General features: G+C 41.7%; 1 protein-coding gene across 1 annotated transcript in view; it reads left to right on the top strand.

Annotated features, from left to right (window-relative positions):
* Positions 1–501: 501 nt before the first annotated feature.
* gcn1 (GCN1 activator of EIF2AK4) overlaps positions 502–25,872 on the top strand; it is a 36,185-nt gene continuing 10,814 nt past the window's right edge. Inside the window, exons 1-47 of the mRNA XM_023268100.3 lie at positions 502–556; positions 1,416–1,518; positions 1,612–1,675; positions 1,792–1,923; positions 2,228–2,336; positions 2,589–2,687; positions 2,943–3,077; positions 3,209–3,386; positions 3,479–3,553; positions 4,216–4,344; positions 4,427–4,477; positions 4,561–4,659; positions 4,830–5,003; positions 5,100–5,252; positions 5,350–5,442; positions 5,551–5,626; positions 7,829–7,988; positions 8,193–8,382; positions 8,506–8,630; positions 9,556–9,734; positions 9,853–9,946; positions 10,039–10,152; positions 10,248–10,446; positions 10,541–10,693; positions 13,012–13,193; positions 13,463–13,543; positions 14,280–14,423; positions 14,659–14,783; positions 15,155–15,344; positions 15,436–15,506; positions 15,929–16,094; positions 16,190–16,384; positions 16,581–16,827; positions 16,984–17,105; positions 17,358–17,472; positions 17,815–17,994; positions 18,659–18,879; positions 18,969–19,037; positions 19,122–19,260; positions 19,348–19,544; positions 20,007–20,149; positions 20,244–20,361; positions 20,504–20,719; positions 20,856–21,020; positions 23,604–23,765; positions 23,856–23,948; positions 24,042–24,185. Coding sequence (XP_023123868.2) covers positions 539–556; positions 1,416–1,518; positions 1,612–1,675; positions 1,792–1,923; positions 2,228–2,336; positions 2,589–2,687; positions 2,943–3,077; positions 3,209–3,386; positions 3,479–3,553; positions 4,216–4,344; positions 4,427–4,477; positions 4,561–4,659; positions 4,830–5,003; positions 5,100–5,252; positions 5,350–5,442; positions 5,551–5,626; positions 7,829–7,988; positions 8,193–8,382; positions 8,506–8,630; positions 9,556–9,734; positions 9,853–9,946; positions 10,039–10,152; positions 10,248–10,446; positions 10,541–10,693; positions 13,012–13,193; positions 13,463–13,543; positions 14,280–14,423; positions 14,659–14,783; positions 15,155–15,344; positions 15,436–15,506; positions 15,929–16,094; positions 16,190–16,384; positions 16,581–16,827; positions 16,984–17,105; positions 17,358–17,472; positions 17,815–17,994; positions 18,659–18,879; positions 18,969–19,037; positions 19,122–19,260; positions 19,348–19,544; positions 20,007–20,149; positions 20,244–20,361; positions 20,504–20,719; positions 20,856–21,020; positions 23,604–23,765; positions 23,856–23,948; positions 24,042–24,185 — 6,387 coding nt within the window. The 5' untranslated portion in view covers positions 502–538. The remainder of the gene's footprint in view (positions 557–1,415; positions 1,519–1,611; positions 1,676–1,791; positions 1,924–2,227; positions 2,337–2,588; positions 2,688–2,942; positions 3,078–3,208; positions 3,387–3,478; positions 3,554–4,215; positions 4,345–4,426; positions 4,478–4,560; positions 4,660–4,829; positions 5,004–5,099; positions 5,253–5,349; positions 5,443–5,550; positions 5,627–7,828; positions 7,989–8,192; positions 8,383–8,505; positions 8,631–9,555; positions 9,735–9,852; positions 9,947–10,038; positions 10,153–10,247; positions 10,447–10,540; positions 10,694–13,011; positions 13,194–13,462; positions 13,544–14,279; positions 14,424–14,658; positions 14,784–15,154; positions 15,345–15,435; positions 15,507–15,928; positions 16,095–16,189; positions 16,385–16,580; positions 16,828–16,983; positions 17,106–17,357; positions 17,473–17,814; positions 17,995–18,658; positions 18,880–18,968; positions 19,038–19,121; positions 19,261–19,347; positions 19,545–20,006; positions 20,150–20,243; positions 20,362–20,503; positions 20,720–20,855; positions 21,021–23,603; positions 23,766–23,855; positions 23,949–24,041; positions 24,186–25,872) is intronic.

The raw sequence follows: 25,872 nt of genomic DNA on the forward strand, positions 1-25,872 counted from the left end.
ATCTGATAAAATACATCAGAACAAACTGAGACCGTGTTGTCAAAACTAGTCACTCAGAAAACAATAAAACACGTTCAGTCCTCCGTCCTAACCGTCATTTCAGAGCACGTTAACCGCTGACAATGTTAAATAAAAATGGAAGGGATCCGATCTGGGCAAAACAAACAATATGTGTGAGTTGTGTCTTTCCAAAAACTCTGGCTGGTTTAGAAATGGCAAAAAGTGTGTGCGAATGTTTAGCTCAGTCCTCAGTTCATGAGTCCGAATGTTTGTGTATGCGTGTAGCCCATCGTCAAGGTCTGGTAGTAGATGATAGCAAAGTTTTTAAACCTGAAGGAATAGCATCAAAAACAATGGCAAATTCTCTTGGGAGTACGGGATTTTCATATTCTAACAAAAATTCATTATAAGTAGACAACTGACCCTCTTTATTAAACTCCTGTTGAACCTATTTATGCAGAAAGGTAAAGCGGTAGCACGTAGGTGCTATGACCCGGTAGTGACGTGTACAAGTCCTTCCTGCAGCGAGACCGGCAAGATGGCAGCGGACACGCAGGTTTGTGTGACTGGGTTTATAACTGTGCGGTCCACTCTGAGAATGGTAAATAAGTAGCGTAGGAGCCAAATTCGCGGTATCTTGAGCACCGCTTTTGTAAATATATCGATGTGTTTTGGTCTTCGACGAAAAACTGCGGCAGGAAGCAGCAGCAGCGGGTTAGCAGGCTGTTAGCTCAGTGCTACGTAGCCTCAGTGTGCCTGGATGAGACCGAGCTGTGGCAGCTGACGGTAACCGGCTCTCACTGATCCAGCACTGCTCTGTACACACAGGAGGAACACATTAACGTTAACTCACCGTCTTATTTACTAACTCTTCAGAGACTTTAACTTACTGTCTCCGAGTTTATTTGGTCTGAATCTCAGATAGTTACACAGATAAGCAAGTAATGTGATGATGAGCGAACTAAGCCACGCCCTCCTCAAGTAGAGAGCTATTATATCATTAAGACTTTCTCAGTGTAATAAAACACAGTATGCCAGCTAGGTGGTGACAATGATAGCAGTGCCTCTTCTGAAAATTTCGTTGTCCAACACCAGTTGATTCAGAAGCAGTGCTGTCACTGTTGAATCCCATTTACTGTTTTGTTATTTACTTTTATGGAGTTAAAAGCATTTTATACGGAATTCATTTATCTTTGATTACAGCCTTGTCTTAATGTCCCCCTGAGGCAAAATCCAAGTTTTTTGTTTTTTTTTACTTTGTTACTATATCCATATATTGATAAGCCTTCTCTCACACATGATCATAAACTCAACATATTTTACTTCTAGATTATAAAAATGACGACTTCCCTGCAGTTATTTGCTTAGCTGAACTGATAAGACAGCCCTCATTCTAAATGTGACTGTTCTTACAGGTTTCAGATATACTGAAGAAATTTGCTGTGAGAGTGACTACAGCCAGTGTGAAAGAGCGCAAGGAGATATTCGGAGACCTAAAACAATGTATAAAGGGCAAAGGTGAGGGTTTTTGTGGTTTTCTCCACTGTAATATGTTAGGTTGAAGTATTTACTTCAGTCATCAATAATGACTTCAAAAACTTTTTCTTTTAGAGTTGCCAGAGCCTGTCATCAAAGGACTATGCAAGCTCTTCTGTCTCACTCCACACAGATATCGGTCCGTTCATGTAGTCACTTGGAAAACATACCAAACAAACAGTAATATTTTTTCACATTGTTTTTGCTTTCATTGTTTGTATCCTTTGTTTTTACATGCATGTCTGTGTCTGTCAGGGATGCTGCATCACGCAGAGAGCTGCTCTCTGTCATTGGCCAGTTGGCTGAGAATCAGCCTGACATCCTGGTAACCAACCTCCTCCACTGCCTGCTGAACTGTGGAGTCATCAGCAAAAATGGAGAGCCCAGGTACTGATCTGCGTTTTTTTTCGTAGGCTTTTATCTGTCAAGTTTTCTGAGGTGCCGTTATATCAGTTTCTGCATTTATGGAATTACAGAAGAGAATGGATGCTACATCATACAACCGACTGCGTTAGACATCTCAAATTAAATGCTATTTTGTCATGAGAAACAGAATCATTTAAATCAGCAAGAAGTTAAAAAATGCATTTATTATTTAGATAAAAACACAGGTTAAAACATTAAAAACAAATGTGTGGTTGCATATTATTCTGGTTGTTTCTTGCCTCTTGTAATTTCCTCATATTTGCAGTAAAAGCACGGGCTCTGCTGCCTTCATTGGCTTGTCTTGGACCTGCCTTTTAGTCCCCAGTGTGTTTTCTGCCCCAGAGAAAAGAGAAGGAACCATCTGGAAGAAAATGGTCAGTGAAAGTGCATTTAGAAAACCTTTTTGAACTGAAATCTTGTACAAGCTATGTTTGTCACTCTGATAGTTTACAGTCAGTTGTACAGTTCTTACTGAGACACTAAATGTTGGTTTGTGAGTTGGTTGCAAACTGAAATGCCTCATGGAGTTCACAAATATGTGGTACAGGATTTATCAGCATCTGACTAGGATCACTGTTTTGTTTTGGATGTTGGTTTAACCTGTGAGCTGTTGTGCGCTCTGTCAGGTGGAGGTTCAGAGCCTTCTTATGGCTGAGGTGGTGGGTGGAGCTCAGAACAGGGCTCAGAAGTCAAGCCTTAAGAAACTGTGTCACCTCTGGGAGGAGGTGAGTGTCAAACACACTGATGGTAAAAGACACATGTTGATCTTGTTGGAGAGGATAATCTCACCTGATAAGGTTCAGCCTCAGAGAGGCGGCTGCATCCAAGCTCATTTTTAAGTTGTTTTATGGGGAATTTCTACCAAAAAAAACAAAGAATATTGATAATTGAAAAAATATTTAACTAGTCTGTGGCACGAAAATAACTGTAAAACACACAGAAATGAAGGATAGGTCTGACATTTTGTCTGTCTTTACCAGAGCCCTGGGCTGGTTGATCAATACATCAGTACTCTGCTGACTCTGGACCAGAGCTCTACAACTCTGGTCATGCTGGGGGTGTGTTTAGACTTCTGCACTGCTCAGAAAGACAAAGCTACAATAGAGAAGCATAAGGTATGGGGTTTTTTTTTTTTTTTTTTAAATGGTAGTTCTGTTTGGATTTTTACCCTGATGATGTTGTTGTAACTTGCTCTGCATTCAGCTCTTTTTAGAGAGTGAGCAACTTGCTGTCTCTTGTTTTTCAGAGTGCACTGTTGGGCCTGTACATAAAATCAGTCCTCATGAGCAAGACAAAACCACAACAGCACATTTTGGACAAAAGCAGCTCCCTACTGCGCCATGTGTCCCACTCTGAGTTCAAGGAACTGCTGCTTCCTGCCCTGCAGAAAACAATGCTACGCAGCCCAGAGAACGCTATGCAGAGTGAGGCACTTTTATGTTAAGATGATCGTGTTTAATCCTTACCTGTTAAAGGCTCTTGCAGTCAAATAAAATACTGTTTGATCTCTTTTCAGCTGTTTCCTGCCTGCTGTCAGCTGTAACCCTCGACCTCAGTCAGTATGCCGTGGATATCGGAAAGGCCATAGCAAGTAAGAACTCAAATCTGTTGATTTAGCTGTATGCAGCATATTTAAAAGTATACACTCACCTGTCACAATGATACACTGTATATAAGGGACATATCTGTCTGAACAGTGAAGTCAATGCAGAGGTGCCTTAAACCTGCCGACTGGGGGGCAACTCCTCTGGTTGAAAAAGATAAGTGTGATTGTATGGCAGTGTATGAGAAAATGACTGTACTTCTCACTTGATTTGTAATAAACATTTTCCTAACATGTTTATGATTTCAATCACTAGTTTCAAGTCTCCTTTAATAGAGCTTGATGTTAATTTGGCAGATTTTGGTCCCATTTAGAGTAAAAGTAACAATAAATAGGGTATGCTTTGGAGCATGGCTACATTGTGATTGACAAATTTCTGCCTTATGGACATGCATACTTTCCTCCTAGTTCTCATTTAAAGTCATTCCTCACTCGTCATAGCTGTATTTAAAAAACCTAGATGGCAATGACCAAATTCCAAAACTCATTGCTTCAGAATGGTACTCCATAAACCAGTGGGTGATGTCCCTCGTTTATGAAACAATCTTGGTCAAGACAGTATTCTTTGTCACAGGGGAAATATAGAATAAAAGACAACTCTATTTAGTATAATCATGTGGACTTAATTAGTGGTATGGTTTGTGTTTCAGGCCAGCTGAAAGCTAATAATGCCCAGCTCATGGAGGAAGCGGTGCAGGCCATGCAGAATCTGGCCCAGCAGTGCAGTGATCCCACTGCTGTGCAAGATGTTGTCACACACCTCTTCAAGATCCTTGGAGGTGAACAAATGATTTCCCCATTAGACTGGAATGTTGTCTTAATCTTAAGTTTTGCTGACCTGAAGCATAAATCTTGTTGCAGGGTCTGAGGGAAAGCTCACAATTGTTGCCCAAAAGATGAGTGTGTTGTCAGGTAAGAGGCATTTAAACACCTCACAATTTTTCACCTATCTGTCAGCAAGACAGAATTTTAAGCAGTTTTTACAATTGTTGTAGGTGTTGCCAGCTGCAGCCATCATGCCATGTCAGGAACTTCCAGCCAGACTCTGAGCTCTGCTGTTGCTGTGATGTTCATTCCTTATCTACAACAAGAAGGTATCACTGCTCTGTTTTTAATTCCTCTCCCAAATGTCAGAATCTTTTACCGATCTATTACTTACTCACAACTGTCTTTGTGATCCCAAAAGTGTGTGCTTTGGTAGTAGAAACTCCACAGTGTAATATTTCTGTCTCTAACTCTGCCAACCTTTCTTGATTTTCTTTAGTTCATGAGGGCACCTTGGTGCATGCAGTGTCTGTGCTCTCTCAGTGGAGCAGTCGCCTCACAGTGGAGGTTCCCACTGCTCTGCTGGACTGGTTGAAGAAAGCTTTCACCCTCAAGACCTCCACCTCTCTGGTTCGACACGCCTACCTTCAGGCCATGCTGGGAACCTTCAAAGGTCAGTCCAGCAGACAGAACATTACGCTTCATTGTCAGATGTGGAGATCCTTTACTTGAATTTAAACCTTTCACCTTTCATTACCCTTTTGCTTAGGTGACACTCTGGCCCAAGCCTCAGACCTCATGCCCCTTCTCCTCCAAACACTTGAGAAGGCTGCAGCACAGAACTCCCAACATGCTTTGCTTGCTGAAGGTGTGGCGGCTTCTGTTCTTTTGAGTCGACTGGCTATGTTGGAGACACAAACAGGTGAGGCTTTCATTGCAGTAATGTCTTGTTCTCACTTATTGTGAGAAAAATGTTAAAAAATAGGAATTTATAGGGCTTTCTGTTTTTCCTTCTGCAGAGACAAAATTCACCAGCTTTTGGAGCCTGATCTTAGATGAAAAGAAACCACTGTTCACTACAGAGAAGTTCCTCTCTCAGGGCAGTGACGAAAGTAAGACCACTTCAAATATTCAGGATTGTTGTAATTTAAATGCACATGAGTGGTTTAAAATGTCAAGACAGGAAATGATGGCTTGTTTCTGTTGCATTCTGTCTATAGCTCTGCTCACTGTGCTGCAGCTCTGTGAACGGCTGTTTTTGGACCATGCGCACCGGCTTACTACCAGCAAATCACAGTGAGTGTATTTTTCTGTGAATCTACACAGAAAACCTATATAGAACTCTTGGCTCTGAACATACATTATATTGCCAGAAGTATTCGCTCACCTGCCTTGACTCGCATATGAATGTAAGTGACATCCCATTCGTAATTCATAGGGTTCAGTATGACGTCGGTCCACCCTTTGCAGCTATAACAGCTTCAACTCTTCTGGGAAGGCTGTCCACAAGGTTTAAGAGTGTGTTTATGGGAATTTTTGACCATTATTCCAGAAGCGCATTTGTGAGGTCACACACTGATGTTGGACCAGAAGGCCTGGCTCTCAGTCTCCGCTCTAATTCATCCCAAAGGTGTTCTAGCAGATTGAGGTCAGGACTCTGTGCAGGCCAGTCAAGTTCATCCACACCAGACTCTGTCATCCATGTCTTTATGGACCTTGCTTTGTGCACTGGTGCACAGTCATGTTGGAAGAGGAAGGGGCCAGCTCCAAACTGTTCCCACAAAGTTGGGAGCAGTCATCCATCAGATTGCCAGATGGAGAAGCGTGATTCATCACTCCAGAGAAGGCGTGTCCACTGCTCTAGAGTCCAGTGGCGGCGTGCTTTACACCACTGCATCCCACGCTTTGCATTGCACTTGGTGATGTATGGCTTGGATGCAGCTGCTCGGCCATGGAAACCCATTCCATGAAGCTCTCTGCTGAAGCAGTGTTCTTGAGATAATCTGAAGGCCACATGACGATTGAAAGTCTGTAGTGATTGAATCTGCAGAAAGTTGGCGACCTCTTCGCACTCTGCTCCTCAGCATCCACTGACCCCGCTCCGTCAGTTTACATGGCCTACCACTTGGTGGCTGAGTTGCTGTCGTTCCCACACATTTCCACTTTCTTATAATACAGCTGACAGTTGACTATGGAATATTTATGAGTGAGGAAATGTCACGACTGGATTTGTTGCACAGGTGGCATCCTATCACAGTTCCACGCTGGAATTCACTGAGCTCCTGAGAGCGACCCATTCTTTCACAAATGTTTGTAAAAGCAGTCTGCATGCCTAGGTGCTTGATTTTATACACCTGTGGCCATGGAAGTGATTGGAACACCTGATTCTGATTATCTGGATGGGTGAGCGAATACTCTTGGTAATATAGTGTATCTTAGCACACATATTTTCAAGTTAAACACTTTGCACACCAGCAGCTGCTCATCTCCAATAAACTGCTCAACACTAGAATATCTTACTGTCACTTATAATTTAATGTAAACTTAGGTCTCTGTGTACTTACTACCTCACAGTAGCAGATGAGCTATCATGAATTGCTTCTTCGGAAAAACATTCTACAAATATTAATGTTTGTTCGGAATCTTCTGCTGATAAAGTGTAAACTAAGTTATAAATCAAGGCCAGAGTCTATGACTTGACCGTGTTCAAACGTCTAAAAAGTTTCTTTGAAGATCAAAAAAAATCACCAAGAGAAGTCAGCATTCGGAGGACAGCAGGATTTATTTGTCAACAATAATCCAGGAGTAATTCTTAGCAGTGATAACACCCCGAGAAAAACTGAAGATACGGAGCTGTGCATCGTCTTTTATGCTCTGAGCGTTGGTCATTTTTCCAGGCCTATAGGGCGTATAATAGGAGTGACAGTTTTGACACCATTATACTTTTCTCAATCTATTGGTCAGATCATGACGTCAGGTTGTCATATTTGTAAATGGTCCTGTAGCTAATACCTGAAGCATTGTGTTCATTGTATAAATAAGCTGGAATACATGAAATAACAATGCTGGTGAAAATGTCCTTATATTCAATATAAATACAATACATTGATTATTGTGTGATTTGAAACTTCTGTACTGTATGTTTAAATGTTTGCTGTGTGATAGAGCTAAAATCAGTGTATCAACTGTATATGTTGTGATTTCTACTATTGGTCTATTGTATATTGTGGATTTATTTTATATATTGTAGATTTCTAATATCCTGTATATTTGTGAATAGAAGGTTCTGTCCTAGGAGAGAACACAAGAAAATTGAAATGAAGGGAGAACTGTAATGTTTACTGGGTAGTTACACATGTGCACTGCTGAGGGCTAAAGTTTCAACTTAAAAGCCTCTAGTGTACTTTTTGTGCAGGAAGCACACAGTTTGCGTATTTATTACAGATTCTTCTAATTATCAGATGTGATTTAATGACTGTTCCATTTTTCACTCTGTAGGATATATCATCACGCCACGGTTGCAGTTCTGTTGTCTCGGAGCTGGCGGGTGAGAAAGAGAGCACAGCAGATGATCAGGAAGCTGCTCTCCTCCCTGGGAGGATCCAGTCTTGCCCACGGCCTTCTGGGAGAACTCCGTGTGGTTATCAACAAACACAAAGTACTGACTGCTTTTTCAGTTCAGGCCCTCTACATCTACTGAAACACTGTAGCATATTGTACTTTGTAGTGTTTAGTGCATATCCAGTCTTGAGGGCCAGTTGCTAAGTTTCTCTTAGTTTCTTTTGCAAGTAACTGCAGATGATACATTTTCAGAATGAAAGAATGAGTTCATTGCTTTCTCTGTTTGTCTGAAAACTGTCAGGTCTTACCCCAGGACGTCCTGGTGTCAGAGTCAGGAGAGCTGACTGAAATCGGTCGTAGCTACGCTCACCCTCGTGTCCTGCTGGATGCACTGTGTGTTGTTTGCTCCTCTGCCAGTCAGTGGGGCGATCCTGTGGAAGCTGAGAATTTGGCCATGGAGACCCTCATAGTCACTCATCATCCATCTATAGGTAGGAAAACACATGAGTCCAGGGTTTTAATAGTTGTATTAACCCTGGGGTTTGTTGGAATAGTGTGTTGCTTGTATTGTATAATGTTTGATATTTTACTCACTCCATTAGTATCTTTTTCAGTTGAAGCTCGCTCAGGCCTCTGGCCTATTCTGCTCTCCTCCATGAACATAAAAGCTGAAGAATTCATAGAAAAGAATCTGGAGGTGATTTTGCCACATCTGCTGGAGGTCAATGCTGACAATCAGGTCTGAAAATAACACACAGCCTCATTTTTTGTAGTTACAGAATATTCACACTATGTACTTTGTTGACACCCCTAAAGAATCTGTGGCTATTTATAGAAAATTAGTAGAAACAAATTAGGCTTCTAGTGAGACACTACAGGCAAGAATATTTTTCTCATGCACTAGCCACTTTTGAGATTTTTCATTCATAACATGTCCTCTGTCAAATGAAGAGAAGGCAAATGTCTAAAATACGATCTACTGGACATTAATGCACATAAACACATGGTTATTTAGGCATTACCAATATTCAAAAATGTTGTCATGCAAAAAATAACTGCCTTAATATAAGTAACCAACTGGAGAAGTCTTGTGCTGATATCTATTATTCAAAAATGTTGCCCTCTTTACCTGCAGTGTCCCCCCTTAAATAAAACAAAACATCTAGCTTGATGTACCTGCCAGATGTAAAAATGAGTTAGCACTTTTAAAAACTGGTCCCATGTCTGAATAAACTTAGATACACAAATTGCATTTCTGCACTGCAACATGCTAGCTCTTTGAATTAAGTACCAACATAATAACTAAAAGACTACAACAAAACATGGTTAAATATGCCAAGAGAGAAATTAAATGCATCTGTCTTACACTAAAAGAAAATACGTTTTTTGATGAAAAACTGCAAATGAACTGATTTTGCTTTTTTATATTAGGTCAGTATAAAAATACTTTAAATGTGCAAAAGGGTTTAAAAAAAAATTTGAATTTAGTCGCAATATTACAATCATACCAGGTGTCTCACTCTTTATTCCGTCAACTCTTACCCAACTGAATGAAACAAATGTTACAGTTGATCAGAACAAGCAACGCACAAGCAGCACCAGTGTTACATATTCAGTGTCTGAAAACAGCTCTGAATATTTAGTGATGACTTGTTCCTCCTCAGGCGGTAAAGAATGCAGTCGGTGCCCTCTCTGGCCTTTCCCCCAACAAGCTGTTACCACGGGTGATCAGTCATGTCATCGAAGGGCTTTCCCGACCTGCTATGCTTCAGGTCACTAGGGAGGAGTACGCTATCATGCTGACACCCGAGGGACAACTGTATGACAACAGCATCATCCAGAGGTAACCTATTGCTACTTTTACCTGTGTGGACCTCCAAACTCAGCAGCAATCTCCAGAACTTTCTGTTGTCCGTTTGTCATTTATTTACTTCTGTTTCTCTCCTGTAAACTTGCTGCAGTGCCCAGAAAGAAAACACCAAGAAAGTAAACATGAAGAGAGAGAACAAGGCCTACTCCTACAAGGAACAAATCATTGAACTGGAGCTACAGGAGGTAGATTGAAGTTGTCAGAATAATTGTTTTTTTAGTGGTTTTAATGTCTAGAATACATTTTAATATATTTTGCCTTCTATTTAATCTCACAGGAGATGAAGAAGAAAAAAGGCATCAAAGATGAGGTGCAGCTGACCAGCAAACAAAAGGAAATGATGCAAATCCAGCTGGAGAAGGAATCTGCTATTCGCAAAAGACTTCAAGGGGTATAAAACCAAGTCCACAAAATCAATTCTTTAAAATGGAGTGCGTGATATGGGATGTTTTTAATTTCTCTTTGTTGACCTCCTGCTGTCTTAAGCTGGATGTAGAGCTGCAGAGCGTGGTGGGTTTGCTGGAAGCCATCCTGATAGAGAGACCAGCTGAAATCACCAGGGAGCTCCCCGCGGTCCTCCAGGTCTTAATGCCGCTGCTCCACTCCCCTCTGGCTGCTCCGTGCGTCCAGCAGGTCTTCTTGGATATCGGCGTGTGCCTCATGCCCAAACACCTGCAACATCTTGGTACAAGGCTTTTCTTGATGTATTTTATTTACCAACATAGCTGTAGTTCTGGCATCTCAACTCAATATCTCTGTCTATTTTGTTTCCCTTCCAGCTGTACTTGTGGGTCATGTGACTTTACGGTTACTGAAGCCTGAGTGTGACTTGGACAAGGCCTGGGAACAGGAGGACCTGGACACAGCAGCCCACCGCACTGTGATGCTGCTGCATAACCACACTGTCCCACAAAGAGAGGGCAAAGCTGGCGGTGAGCACAGTTATGGATTTGGACAGTTTATATCAACTGTAGCAGCAAAGACGGTTTTGCTTCATGCATTTTATGTCTCTTTTTTTGAATGGTTTACCAATGTCTTGCTAATGATGACATATTTTCCATTGTTTGTTTTTTCCCACTTTAAGAAAAATAGAATTAAAGGGTTATCTGTTCTTAAGTACACCTGGTAGAAAGTTGCATATGAAATGGAATCATGGAAAAGAATAGGTTGAAACTGAAGTGACCTAGATGCCAGTAAAAGAATTAAAACTTTAAAAAGGTTCTTCTTCACCTGAGAATCTCCTAGTGGTAAAGTATATATTATATTTTACACATGTTTCTATGAGATGGGCATTTTAAACAGCAACATTACAACCAGTCATGTTAATTTTTTAATTGTAAGCTAATATCTTGAGTATGGCTTATCAGTCCCTCCAGGATTTTACAGGCGTTTTTTGAGACTGTTGCGGCCAAAATGCCTGAATTCGTGGTAGCTTTTCTAAAAAATTGCGATGAAAGTTGCGATGACATTGCAGGAGACAGTAACAATTTCTAAAAAGTTGCATTTTTTTTCAGCTTTTAGAACATGTTTTAACATTATATTTGACAATATTTATTCCGAAATTAGTTCTTTAAGGCTCCCACCCATTTACCCATAAGCTGGCATACCATGGTGGGAAATTAGCAGCAGCCGGATACTGGTTTAATATGAAGTGGTTCGTAGATTTAAGACAAAAAATGATCATTTGCTATTGAATGTATCATATTTGAACATATCTGTGAGTGGCTTAAAAAGTTAATTTCACATCCTTGCACACACGTATTCACACACACATTCACGGCTTGTCACGTCAGTTAACAAGAAAAGCACTCAGAGAACGCAGTACTCCACCAAGACTGTTCATTACCTGACCTTGTGCTAAGGAAAATTGATGGGACTCAGAAACCCCCCCACGATTTAATCAATTGTTCCCTGTATCATTTCCGATAAGTCCACAACGGTGGACTTGTAGTAGGATCCAATCATGTGATCATCAGCAGGCCGCTGAGGTAGTGTTCACTTGTTGTCATGGTTACCATGCCGCTATCAGACGCTGTGCTGCTACCTCAATGGGAAATCCTTAACAAAGCTGTGGATCTACACTATAAGCCGCATCGCTGACGAAATGTAATCACTTGGTTCTTGTGTCATTGCTGACCATCCCTGAAAATTTCATCCAAATCTGTTTGTCCGTTTTGGAGTAATGTCGCTAACAGGGAAATGATTCACATCCGCCGATCGTCACTCCACTGCGTTCCTTGGTGGAGTAATTAATGTAACTCACTTTCATTCTTTCAGTGCTCCAACAGAGCTGAATGCAACAGCTTCCGTGACGGTGATTTGTCTGGTCTGTGGTCCGCTTGTTTCAGCCATTCTCCTAATATGTTTCATGGTAAAAAAGTGTTAATCAATCGATTATTTATTTATTTATTTATTTATTGGATTCCACCACAATTTTACATAGGTGCAAAACAGTTTACCTCCGCTTTGGTGAAGAACATCAGGGAATTAATTGTTTTGCACGGTCTTCAGCAGTAATTTTTGTTGGTAAATAAGAGACATTAGAATGGGACATGTCTGCATCTTCAGACCAAAAACAAGGACGTGAATTCGGTGATGTACGTGCATTGTGTTTGCGCTGAGGACTACTATGATTGTTGGAACTCATGGGAGGCTGGTCAATATTCCGGAAAAGTTGTGGTGATTGGACAAAATTGCAAGGTCGCACAGAATTTTGCGGAGATTGGTTGAATTTGCCTGAATTGGTGCGATCGCAGCATCGCAAATTCCTGGAGGTACTGGCTTATATTCAATTAAATGTGCAGCCCTAACATGTTTGAAAGCTACAAGTAGCCATTCAAAAAATTGTAGCCAAATCTCAAATACCAGTCACAATTCCACAACAATTGATGAGAGAAAAATCCATGGAATACAAATAAAAGCAGAAAAAATACGAGTCACAGTAAAGGCAAGGACAAATATAATCACTCACTATAAAGAATATGTAAAAAACTGTGTTCACCTAATATCTCTTCAATATGTCGGGTGAAAACTTTGAGGCAATATGACCCTGAAGATGTTGTGAGATTTTCTTTTTTTGCTGTGCAGAAGGAACAGAAGAGGACATGTTAATAGCTTGACACTGAAAATTAACTTAAGTCTCAAGTCAGAAATGATGCAGGTCACTACGATAAAAATATTGGTGTCAGTGCAGGCTTACTCACCGCTCTCCACTGTCTTTGTGGTTTTTACCTTTTTTTTTTTTTTTTAGATGTGGCCACACTCTCGGCTCCTGCTTTTTCCTTCTGCTTTCCTCTTCTCAACGCAACACTCAGGGAGTCTTCAGGCAGCACAGAGGAGACGGAGAACTTGATGATCAGAGCATTGCAGGTCATCAACGAACACTCCCAGCTTCGGGCCGACACAGACAGTGATGACCTTGTCATAGATGAGGTACAGACAACCATCTCCATTTTCTGTCTGCGACTTTCCTATAAAGATGTAAAATGCATTATTTATGCTGTTGTAGTTGGAGGGCTTTCTGTAGTCTTAAAATTAGTTTTCTCATGAATCATTTAAACACCTGTCATTTGTGTTTTCACATCTGATTGACGGCTCTTAAGCCCAGCTCTTGGGTGCCAGAAGAAATTACATTGAAATTAGAGATGACTTCCCTTTTATTTAGTAGTTTACTTCATCTACTGTTTGTTTTCTTGTCTTAGAATGGACCAGAGCTGCTTCCACGTGTCAACATGCTGCTGCTACTGACCAGAGTTATTTCAACAGCCACGCCGAGGCTCCAGGTAAACTACAGAGTTGACAGACATTTGGTTTTCTTTGCTGTTGGCCTGATTGAGTGAATTTGCAGATTAATTGCAGCCTATGTATGCTTGTACAAATACTGTTTGCATATGTTAATGCATCATCCTTACTTTCTTATGTTAAATAAATCCTTTCTCTCTATTTACTTCTTGGTTGACTGAAACTGCGCCTTGTCTTCAACCAATCGATCAGTTGCATGGCAAGAAAAATCTGGACGTTGTCTACATATGTGTACTGAGTGCACTCTCCATGCTAGCTTTATTAGCGTAAATCAATTGTGAATTTACAAAGCCAGTATTTGTAGCATCTAAAATCATCTAAATCTGATAACGTTATATTTGGCTGTTTTGTTCTATGAAATTCTAATAACAGACTCAGAAAATATACAGACGGTCAGTTCAACCCATTGCCAAAAATAACACATTAATCCTGCAAGGACATAAAGAAATAACACCACGGTTAGTCCGACCATTGAGAATTTTGGTCAGGTGACCACACATTGACAACCCGTTAACCAGGAGACTATAGAGCCCTAGTAATTTCTTTGAGACTTCTTTACTGTTGTGCTGGTTTTTCACCCTCCTAATCAGTTTTTAGTCTGGTTCTCTCTCTCCCTCTGTTTTTCTGTCCCCCACCTAAAACAACTGCATATAGTCACACTGATGACAGATCTGCTGCTTAGCCCTGTGATGTGAGACTTTTCACACTGTGTTTCAGGTGTTGGCATCTCAGTGCCTGACAGCTCTGTCTGCCAGTGCTGGAGGAGGAGATGGCTGCACTGTAGCAGAGCAGCTAGAGATTGACGCCCTGCTCGACGCCCTGCTGTCTCCCTGCTTCTCTGTTCGGGATGCTGCCCTCAGGGTGAGCCTTGCATCGTTTAATTTTGACATTTTTTGAAGCTTGACCAATCCCACAGATAATTAAACAGATGTTCTCCAGACAGGACAACTCAGCACATTTTGTGTGTTTTTTTAGACCGTTTTCTCTACAGGTTTTATGAACTAAAAACTATTTTAATAAACTCACAAAAATGTGTATAGACTATACATGACCTGCTCTGTCATGTATAATAACACCCAGTCTTATTTGTGCTCAGGGGCTGTTGGAGATGGAGTTTGCCCTTCCTACAGACAGCACAGAGGCGAGCGGAATGAGTTTACTGCGCAGACTTTGGGTTTCCAGGTTTGATGTTGAGGAGGAGGGACGAGCTTTGGCTGAAAAGTATGTAATATGGGATCTCTTACTCCCTTCTTCCTCTTGTTAAGTCCTCACTTAGTACTAAAACTCACTGGTCACTATATGTGTGTCTGAAAATCTCTTTCCTTTGTGTGTCTCTTTACATTGATCAGATCCTTACCTGCAGCACATTCCAGGTTCCCAGCTTCTTGTTGTTGTTCTTCAGAACACATTTATGTTCCCAGTCTCACTCGTCACCATGACACTGTCCAACCATGTCATTTTTTTAAATATTGAAATTTTAACTGTTCTATTTTGTTTGTTTTTTTTCTTTTAATTTTTGCGCTTTGAAGAACAAAAATAGTATCATTATGTCAGCAGATGAACCGATGTCTTGTCTTGCCCTTCCTCCTCAGGCTCTGGGAGTCTCTGGGTCTGGAGTTGGTCCCTGAGCTCTGCTCCCTGCTGATTGGAGATGTCACTCACCACGAGGAGGCTATTCGTTCTGCTGCAGCAGATGCTCTGTCAAGTGCCGTGTCCCAGTACAGAGACCAGTCTGCCACAGTGCTCGGCCAGCTCACTGAACTCTACCATCAGAAACTTTATGTAAGATTGTGTACTGTGCTCAGTTTTAAATAGATTCCTGCTACTTCATGAATTTTAGCTTCATAAGCAAAGAATGTTTTTTCTTCTAAAGAGGCCACCCCCTGTGCTGGATGCCTTGGGCAGAGTTATCTCTGAAGCGCCACCTGATCAGTGGGAGGCCAGGTAAGAGAGATTTGGTCTGAGAGAATTCTAAATACATCACATTCTTTTATTTTACCTGCCACGAAGGAGTCTCTAAAGTTACTCTGTAGGCCTCAGCAGAGTTAACTACATAACATCAGGATTAGTTTGAACAAGAAGTCGTAAGATGCTGAAAAACTGGAATATTGGTGACAGCAAAAGCCTGGAAGGTGTTTTTCAGAGAGGTATCTTGCTACTTTAATGTGTAATTTTTAACTACGTTATACAGTTCAGATAGTCTAGGCAATACGTTCGATGTTTTGTTTCAAAATCAGATATTGTTTTGAAATATTGTTGCAGGAAATACCAGATACATCAACTTTGTGTATTTATAAATAAAATATGGCTGCATGTGTTCCTTCCTGTGCACTGAACTCTTTTTTTTTTCCACACTTTTTTGTCAGGTGTGGCATTGCTCTAGCTCTGAACAAGCTGTCGCAGTACCTGGATGAATCCCAGGTCACCCCTCTCTTCCTCTTCTTTGTTCCTGATGCTCTGAATGACCGCCACACTGAGGTGCGGCGTTGCATGCTGGATGCTGCCCTCTCAGCACTCAACACACATGGAAAGGTACTACTCGCTTCTTTATTTGTTTTGTTTTTTTCGACCAGCTGTCATTTTTAACTTGCACCTGTGCCTTATGTACCTCTGCTCTTCTGTGTCAGGACAATGTCAGCTCTCTGCTGCCAGTGTTTGAGGAGTTTCTGAAGAATGCACCGCAGGATGCCAGCTACGACTCTGTTCGTCAGAGTGTGGTTATTCTCATGGGCTCCTTGGCCAAACATCTGGACAAAAATGACCCCAAAGTAAAACCCATTGTGGCCAAGCTCATCACTGCACTCTCTACACCTTCACAGCAGGTAAGAAACTCATCCTGCTTCCCCACTACGTAGTCACCTTGTGAGTGCTCAGCGTTTGATAGATTGAATTATTGTTATAACCTTGTTTGTACAGATCTATGTTGTGACATTTACATTACTATTCTCTCATCCCTTTGATTGGACAGACATGAACAATTTCCTACAATATTTTATGTTCTCTGTCATTCCCAAATAGGTCCAGGAGTCTGTGGCCAGCTGCTTGCCTCCTTTAGTCCCTGCCATCAAGGAGGATGCTGCAGGGATTGTAAGAAACCTGCTGCAGCTGCTGCTGGAGAGCGACAAATATGCAGAGAGAAAGGGAGCAGCGTATGGACTGGCTGGATTGGTCAAAGGTCTCGGAATCTTGGCACTCAAACAGCAGGACATCATGACCACACTAACGGACGCCATCCAGGATAAGAAAAACTTCAGACGGAGGGAGGGTCAGTGAGGAATAATCTACCTGTTAATGGAGATACTGCGTTTGTGAGACTACGTGACCTACAAGAGACCACACTCAAAATTTCAGCTACAGGAAGTCATTTTTGAGGGTGGTCAAAAAATGTGAAGCTGCTGACCAGCTGTTTTTCCTCTTGCAGGGGCACTGTTTGCCTTTGAGATGCTGTGTAACATGTTGGGGAAGCTGTTTGAGCCATACGTGGTCCATGTGCTGCCACACCTTTTGCTCTGCTTTGGAGATGGAAACCAATATGTCAGAGAGGTATGCGGACAGCTTATATCCCACATCCACTGCCTCTCCTGTGCCAATATCTCACTTTCATTAGAGGGTAAAATGCATTTTATAAGAAATGTAATGTTTTGCTGAAAGCCTTTTTATAAAATCCAGTGTTTGTTCTATGCACCTTAAAACATAGCTGGGTTAGTGTAACATGTATTTAATCCTAGAATTTCAGTATAAAAATGAGTAAGGTCCTCATGTTAAGTTTAACCCACTGCTTGCTCTTCACACCAGGCTGCAGACGACTGTGCCAAAGCTGTTATGAGGAACCTGAGTGCCCACGGAGTGAAGCTGGTCCTCCCTTCTCTGCTGGTAGCCCTGGAGGAGGAGTCCTGGAGAACTAAAGCAGGTGAGGAACACCTTTAAGCACAGGCTTCCCAGGCAGCTCTCAAATGTGGTGATGGATGGAAAATTATTTGGTCATACCAGTTCTTTGGCATGTTGGGGTATTGTTTAGAAAGCTAAGGAAAATAATGCCCTAGTATGTGCACTATTTAATATTATATGTTCTACATACCTACTGATTGAAGAATAGTTTATAGATGTCAAATTTAGAGCTGTTGCAACAGCTGTGTGGAGCTTGTTAATTCTTTTTTTTTCATTTATATACAGAATTGATGGCAATCACGATCAAAGCACTTTTCCCATCATACTATAGCTTCTTTGTGACTCACCCCTCTCTTTCTTCCAGGCTCGGTGGAGTTGTTAGGTGCCATGGCTTACTGTGCACCCAAGCAGTTGTCCTCCTGTCTGCCCAGCATCGTGCCAAAACTGACTGAGGTACTGACTGACTCCCATGTGAAGGTGCAGAAAGCCGGCCAGCAGGCCCTCCGGCAGATTGGCTCCGTCATCCGCAACCCTGAAATCCTGGGTAAGTAACTCAATCATAGGGCCCCCACAGAAGGCTTGTTGCACATAAACTGTCATCTATTATCGACTCAAGGGGGTTTGAAAACAAGCTAAATGTGTTTTATTGCGATTATGCTTTATTTCTATTTTTATTTTTATTTTAGGGGACTGTATGCATATTTCTAATTCTTACAGAATTATATCTACAATGTTCATATTTGTCAGTTGTAGAAAAAAAGAGGAACTTCACCATTTTTACAAATCTAAGTCTGATAAATGTTCTCACATGGTGTCACTTTACCACTATTCATGTCTGCTTTCAGCTAGCTGCTACTGGTTTAACTTACCAGAATCTCATGCCAAAATCGCATGATATCTGTGTTTGCTAAATTTGTGTACTCTTTTTAACACTAAGATATTCAGCCAGAGAAAGGCTTGTTTTCCCTATCTTTGTAATTTTTCTGTTAATACTCACAAATTTTAAAGTGATCGTCTGTACTATATAATGGAAAGCAGTAAAAATTCACATCTTTATTAAATCGGTATTAATTTTGAGAAAAATTCTGTAAATGTCTAGATGCAGGGTTTCCAGAAATTTATATATCTAGACAATGCCAGGCATTATTCACACCATGTTCTTCTTTGGTATAGTTGTATTTGAACAGCTGTCTTTGGTCTTCTCTCAGCCATCACCCCCATCCTGCTGGACGCTCTCACCGATCCGTCCAAGAAGACCCAGACGTGCCTGCAGACGTTGCTGGACACCAAGTTTGTACACTTCATCGATGCTCCCTCCCTGGCCCTTATCATGCCAATTGTTCAGAGAGCCTTCCAAGACCGCTCCACTGACACTCGCAAGATGGCCGCTCAAATCATTGGCAACATGTACTCCCTTACTGACCAGAAGGTAATCAGAGCTAGCTAAGTATTCTTCTAACCAGTGTATACCAAAGACTTGCCTTTTTTAAATGGTGTTTTTTGTTTTATTACTTATAGGATCTGTCACCCTACCTGCCTAGTGTTATTCCTGGACTAAAGGCCTCCCTGTTGGACCCAGTGCCTGAGGTGTGTTTATTGGTGATAAACAGTGCCGCAGTAGTAATATGTGTGTTTAAAGCTGAAACTGCACATCCTCCTTCCCCTCTCCAGGTACGTACAGTCTCAGCCAAAGCTCTGGGTGCCATGGTGAAGGGGATGGGTGAATCCTGCTTTGACGACCTGCTGCCATGGCTCATGGAGACGCTGGCTTCTGAGCAGAGCTCTGTGGACCGCTCTGGAGCTGCACAAGGTCTGTTCCTCTCCACTTTGTCCTGTCTGACTTGTGCTTAATATCATCCAACAACTGACACGCTGATTTGTGTTTTGGTCTTTTCAGGTCTGGCTGAGGTGATGGCTGGACTGGGAGTAGAGAAGCTGGATAAGCTGATGCCAGATGTAGTGCAGACTGCCAGCAAAGTAGACATTGCTTCCCACGTCAGAGATGGCTACATCATGATGTTCATCTACCTGCCTCTCACCTTTGGAGATAAATTTACTCCCTACGTTGGACCCATCATCCCTTGCATTCTCAAGGTACTCGTGCCTCACAATGGTGTTGCTGTTTTTTGCCATTTAGCTTTCAGTCTTAACATGACGTATAAAACCAGTGCATCTCTATTATAGGCATGCATTTTCAAGAGTCCTTATTATGCTTTTTGGGAGCTTCCCTTTCCTGTAGTCTATTATATAGCTGCTCTGGTCCACGTGAAACACCACACCAAAGAGTTTTTCTCTTCCCTATGCTGTATGGACAATTTTTTACTGCCAACTGAGACTACACAAAGTTATCTCTTTTGTGTATTCCACACCGCTCACTGCACTGGTTAAAACCACTACTGTCCATAGCTAAACATTATTAGCATTGTCAATGTTTTTTTCATGCTGATCACCACTGAAATGTCAAAATGTTGGGTATTCGTTGCGCAAAAGGCGGTTTTAAACACATCATTATCTGAAAGTTGGGTTTAACTCCTTACTGTGTGTCCTGTACACCAGGCTCTGGCTGATGAGAATGAGTATGTCAGAGACACGGCACTGCGAGCTGGACAGAGAATCATCAGCATGTACGCTGAGACTGCCATTGCACTGCTCCTTCCTGAGCTAGAACAAGGCCTGTTTGATGACCTGTGGAGAATCAGGTCAGATAAGAGATGAACAGTATTATATTTACAATTGAATAAAAATACCACTCTTAAATTAACTAACTGTGGATTCATACTGCTTGATTTTCAGGTTCAGCTCTGTACAGCTGCTTGGAGATCTGCTGTTCCATATCTCTGGAGTAACAGGAAAGATGACCACAGAGACCGCCTCAGAGGATGACAACTTTGGAACTGCTGCATCCAATAAAGTATAAATGCACTTCTATTCTTCAAGAAATCCTTTTATAATTAATTTTCTGTATTCTAATTTTCATAAGCAGACCACACTGTTGTGGTCTGCTTTTGAAAAGTATTTATATGTTGCTGAGCTTTGACTTTCACCCTTCAAAGGCTATTATTTCTGCTCTGGGTGCTGAGCGTCGCAACCGAGTCCTCTCAGGCCTCTATATGGGCCGTTCAGATACTCAGCTGGTGGTTCGACAGGCTTCCCTCCACGTCTGGAAGATCGTGGTGTCCAACACTCCCAGAACTCTGAGAGAGATCCTCCCAACCCTCTTCACTCTCCTGTTAGGCTTCCTGGCTTCTACCTGCCCTGACAAGAGAACGGTATTACTTCTTTCCACTTTGTAACCCACTTTCTTTTTATGATCCCTGGTTTGCAGCAGCAATGTTTGTTTTGTCCTGTTGATGTGAGTACCCACTCAGAGCCTTATATTGACATTGTATGCCGCCATGGTTTCAGATCGCTGCTCGGACACTGGGTGATCTGGTGAGGAAGCTGGGAGAGAAGATTCTCCCTGAGATCATTCCCATCCTGGAGGAGGGACTGCGCTCTGATAAAAGTGATGAAAGGCAGGGTGTCTGCATTGGCCTCAGTGAGATCATGAAGTCCACCAGCAAAGATGCAGTGAGTCATGCAGATGCTGAAACGGCATTTCTGTTTTCACTTTGGGGTTAGTGATTATAACAAGTGTGACTAAATGAGAATAACAATAGTTCCCACTACAGAGGAGATACTCTAAATACTTAATTATTTTCTTTATTAAGAAGCAGAAGCCTAATGCTGCTCACACAATTCAAATCTGCAATCATGTAATTAAGAATAATTTTGTGTGTTTTGGACATCTGCACATTAGTTTAAACCTCTCAATAAGTACAGCTGATAGATAGACTAAACTTAAAATTAGGGATGTCGGATAATATCGGCCTACCGATATTATCGGCCTGATATTGGCATAAAAATGCATTATCGGGCAGTATCGTTATGTTTGTTTTTTTTTTTTTGCCTATCATGAAAACCGATAAAATAATGTCTGCATTTCACTGGCATTTACCAGCACGCAAATGATCACATCATCAAACTGCGTCATGAAGTGTGTAAGCAACCATGCCAGATTTCCAGCATGTGACGCTGGTGTTTGGCTCGAAAAAAGAAAGAACTACATTGCCAATCGAGTTCGTCTACCAATGGAATGAGGGGAACGCAGCCTTTGCTCTCAACCAAACTAATATCACTAGCCAATGGGAAGTAGAGTGGGGGCGGGTCTTAGAAAGACATTGAGATCCAGCTGCAGGTGAGTCCATTGTTGTCATGGTTATAGTGAGGCAGTGATACAGAAATCTTTAACAAATCCATGGATGCAGACAATAAGCCGCATCACTGCCAAAATCTAATCCGTTGGTCCTTGTGTCATTTCTGACCTTCCTTGAAAATTTCATACAAATCCGTTATTAAGCTTTTTTGGGTAATGTTGTGTACTGACAAATAGACGGAAGGACAAACGTACGCTGATCGTCACGTAACTCCACTGCGTTCTTTGGAGGAGTAAAAGTAAATGGTGTTTCGTGTGGTTGGAAGAGTTAACGAGAGACGGCAAGCCCTTTGGTTGCTGGTGCAAAAAACTGAAGGAGCCTGGTGCTTACTTCTGTACCGTGTGTTTAAAAAAAACTCATGCACGCAGCTAGCGGCAAATAAGTGCTGCCACGCCACGTGTCAGACCCATAGAGTTGCTGTCAGCTCTGAAACTCAAAACTCGTTTGTCGGGAGCAACAGTCACCGCTGACGTACCGACATCAGACTGACAGGGTTTGTGATTTAAAAGTACGCATGTGCTCATTCATTACAGAACACGGCTTGTCGTTCGCCAGATGTCAGCCATTCGTTAATCTGTATAAAAAGTTGGCTTAAGATTAAAATGCTTTGTCAAAACTGTCCATGTCAAATCAGCATGCTGGTTCCATAAATACACATGGCATTGCACCAGCATTTAAGAAAAGTATTTCTGAAAAGCTCAAAAAATTGTGTGTTTTCATTGGATATTGATGAAGCCACTAGTCAGAGCATGGACATTTTTCTTCATTTGCTTGTTCCTTTTTTTTGTGATGATTTTTTTAAAAAATGAAATTGTAGTTGTCTGTAGTAAACTGTATTTGTTCATTTTGTATTTTCTTATTTATGTCTGATTATTTAGGTTACCAGTTCTTAGAGCACTTTAATGTTTTTTGTTTTTGTTACTATTTTACTAGTTTGTTTTGTTTTTGTTATTGTTTGAACTGAAATATAGTTTGCTGTTACAAACTATATTTTTATTTATTTTTATTGTTTTGCGCTGTAGCTGTTTACATAGTTATATTTCAGAATAAGTGGTGCACATATTGTAACAAGGTGAATCAATGTCCATTTTCCATGTCGTTTACTGGTTAGTTGCTAAATAGTATATTTGGACCATGCTGTAGTCAGATGGAGTACCTACCACCACCTACTGACCTTTTTAGTATTACTATAATCTGCATTATGAGTTTCTGAAGGCAAATATCTTTATTTCTTATTAATTACCTAGATTGTACCCTGACCCCTACTCAGAAGCAAAAAAGTTCAGATTTTGGATTATTTTTCACTTTAAGCCCTGCAAGTGTGGCTGCAGTAACAAGCTTGCTGTGCCTGACTAACAGTATGTCTGTGGTTTGGAATTATTTCCAAGTCCACATATATCGGTATCGGTTGATATCGGATTTGGAAATTGAGAGTTGGACCATATCGGCATTTCGGTTTTCGGCAAAAAAGCCAATATCGCACATCCCTACTTAAAATTTATCTCAGTTTTTTGATTTTTTTTTATAGAACAGAATTTCTCCGGTTTTCAGGCCATTTAAAATAAATCTTATATTTTACTTTAGACTTTTTGAATATAAATGCCACACACAATGTCTTAAAAGTGAGGCAAAACTTCTGGCTACTTTGTTGATTACCCTGTATCTAACTTCTACATCAATCTTGTAATTTGAAAATCTCAAATGTTAGTATTGGGTAAAAATATTGGGTGTTGAGGTTTAAATTTAGGTACAAAATGTCTGTTAAATTTTTCAGTTTTTCTAGCAAGTCAGAAGTAACGAGTCTCGTGGCATCATGATTAGACCTTTTTTAGGGCAGAAGTCGGAGAATTGTAACAGACTTCAAACTTTGTCAACGCCTGCTATATTTGTATTGTAGGTGCTTGTGTTCTCTGAGTCACTGGTCCCTACAGTGAGGAAGGCTCTCTGTGACCCTCTCGAGGAGGTTCGAGAGGCTGCAGCCAAGACCTTTGAGCAGCTCCATGCAACAATCGGCCACCAGGCCCTGGATGACATCCTGCCGACCCTGCTCAAACAGCTGGTGAGGGAATGAGGATACAACATAGAATAAAATCCATATTGGACTTCAAGTTTCCAATCTCGGCTATAACACTTTGAATGTGTTTTACAGGATGATGAGGACACAGCTGAGTTTGCTTTGGATGGTTTGAAGCAAGTCATGGCGGTGAAGAGCCGCTCTGTGCTACCTTATCTGGTTCCAAAGGTAACACTTCAACTTTAGTCGTGTCTGTCTTTTTTAGATCTTCATTGTGTCTAGCTGTGTCTCTAAAGTAAATATCTGCTGTGGCCCTACCAGCTGACTGCTCCTCCTGTGAACACCCGAGTGTTGGCCTTCCTGTCTGCTGTGGCTGGAGACGCTCTGACACGCCACCTAGGGGTCATCCTGCCTGCCCTGCTGTCCTCCCTTAAAGGAAAGCTGGGAGCAGAGGATGAGGCACAGGTAAAACCAGCATTCACAACCGTAATTACTACTGCTTCTGTTGGTTTGAGTTTTTATTCTCTCCTCATGCTCTATTGACCTTTATTAGCGTGCTGAACAAACGTCTCGTGATTGTATTTTGGTGAAAACACACAATTCTTTTACACCTCTTTGCTGCCTTCCACACTGGTGTGGTGTATAGCAATGCTCCATATTAGATCATGTTTAATTTTTCCTATATACACTATATTGCCAAAAGTATTCGCTCACTTTCGCTTTGACTCGCATATGAACGTAAGTGACATCCCATTCCTAATCTATTGGGTTCAATATGATGTCGGTCCACCCTTTGCAGCTATAACAGCTTCAGCTCTTCTGGGAAGGCTGTCCACAAGGTTTAGGAGTGTGTTTATGGGAATTTTTGACCATTCTTCCAGAAGCGCATTTGTGAGGTCACACAATGATGTTGGACCAGAAGGCCTGGCTCTCAGTCTCCATTCTAATTCACCCCAAAGGTGTTCTATCGGGTTGAGGTCAGGACTCTGTGCAGGCGAGTCAAGTTCATCCACACCAGACTCTGTCATCCATGTCTTTATAGACCTTGCTTTGTGCACTGGTGCACAGTCATGTTGGAAGAGGAAGGGGCCAGATCCAAACTGTTCCCACAAAGTTGGGAGCATGGAATTGTCCAAAATGTCTTGATATACTTCACATTCAGAATTCCTTTCACTGGAAGTAAGGGGCCAAGCCCAGCTCCTGAAAAACAACCCCACACCATAATCCCCCCTCCACCAAACTTTACACTTGGCACAATGCAGTCCGACAAGTACGGTTCTCCTGGCAACCGCCAAACCCAGACTGGTCCATCAGATTGCCAGATGGAGAAGCGCGATTCATCACTCCAGAGAACGCGTCTCCACTGCTCTAGAGTCCAGTGGCGGCTGCTTTACAGCACTGCATCCCATGCTTTGCATTGCACTTGGTGATGTATGGCTTGGATGCAGCTGCTCGGCCATGGAAACCCATTCCATGAAGCTCTCTGCTGAAGCACTGTTCTTGAGCTAATCTGAAGGCCACATGAAGTTTGAAGGTTTGTAGCGTTTGACTGCAGAAAGTTGGCGACCTCTTCGCACTATGTGCCTCAGCATCGGCTGACCCCACTCCTTCAGTTTACGTGGCCTACCACTTGGTGGCTGAGTTGCTGTCGTTCCCACACATTTCCACTTTCTTATAATACAGCTGACAGTTGACTGTGGAATATTTAGGAACGAGGAAATGTCACGACTGGATTTGTTGCACAGGTGGCATCCTGTCACAGTTCCATGCTGGAATTCACTGAGCTCCTGAGAGCGACCCATTCTTTCACAAATGTTTGTAAAAACAGTCTGTATGCCTAGGTGCTTGATTTTATACACCTGTGGCCATGGAAGTGATTGGAACACCTGATTCTGATTATTTGGATGGGTGAGCGAATACTTATGGCAATATAGTGTATGTTTCCTTTGGGATCTGGGTTTGCAAAATATATGATCTCCCTCCATTGATACTCAAACTTTGACTGAAATTTTATTATCAATGCTGTTTTAACTCCCTTCTGAACTTCATGCCGAATGCCAAAAAGCCTCTTGCTCCTAATCTTCTGCTCAGCAAAGTACTCCTACACTACAATCAACTGCCTTGGACTTCATGTCACGAAAAACTTCCCATA

Source organism: Amphiprion ocellaris, chromosome 6 (genome assembly GCF_022539595.1).
Source record: "Amphiprion ocellaris isolate individual 3 ecotype Okinawa chromosome 6, ASM2253959v1, whole genome shotgun sequence".
NCBI classification, from domain to species: Eukaryota; Metazoa; Chordata; class Actinopteri; family Pomacentridae; genus Amphiprion; species Amphiprion ocellaris.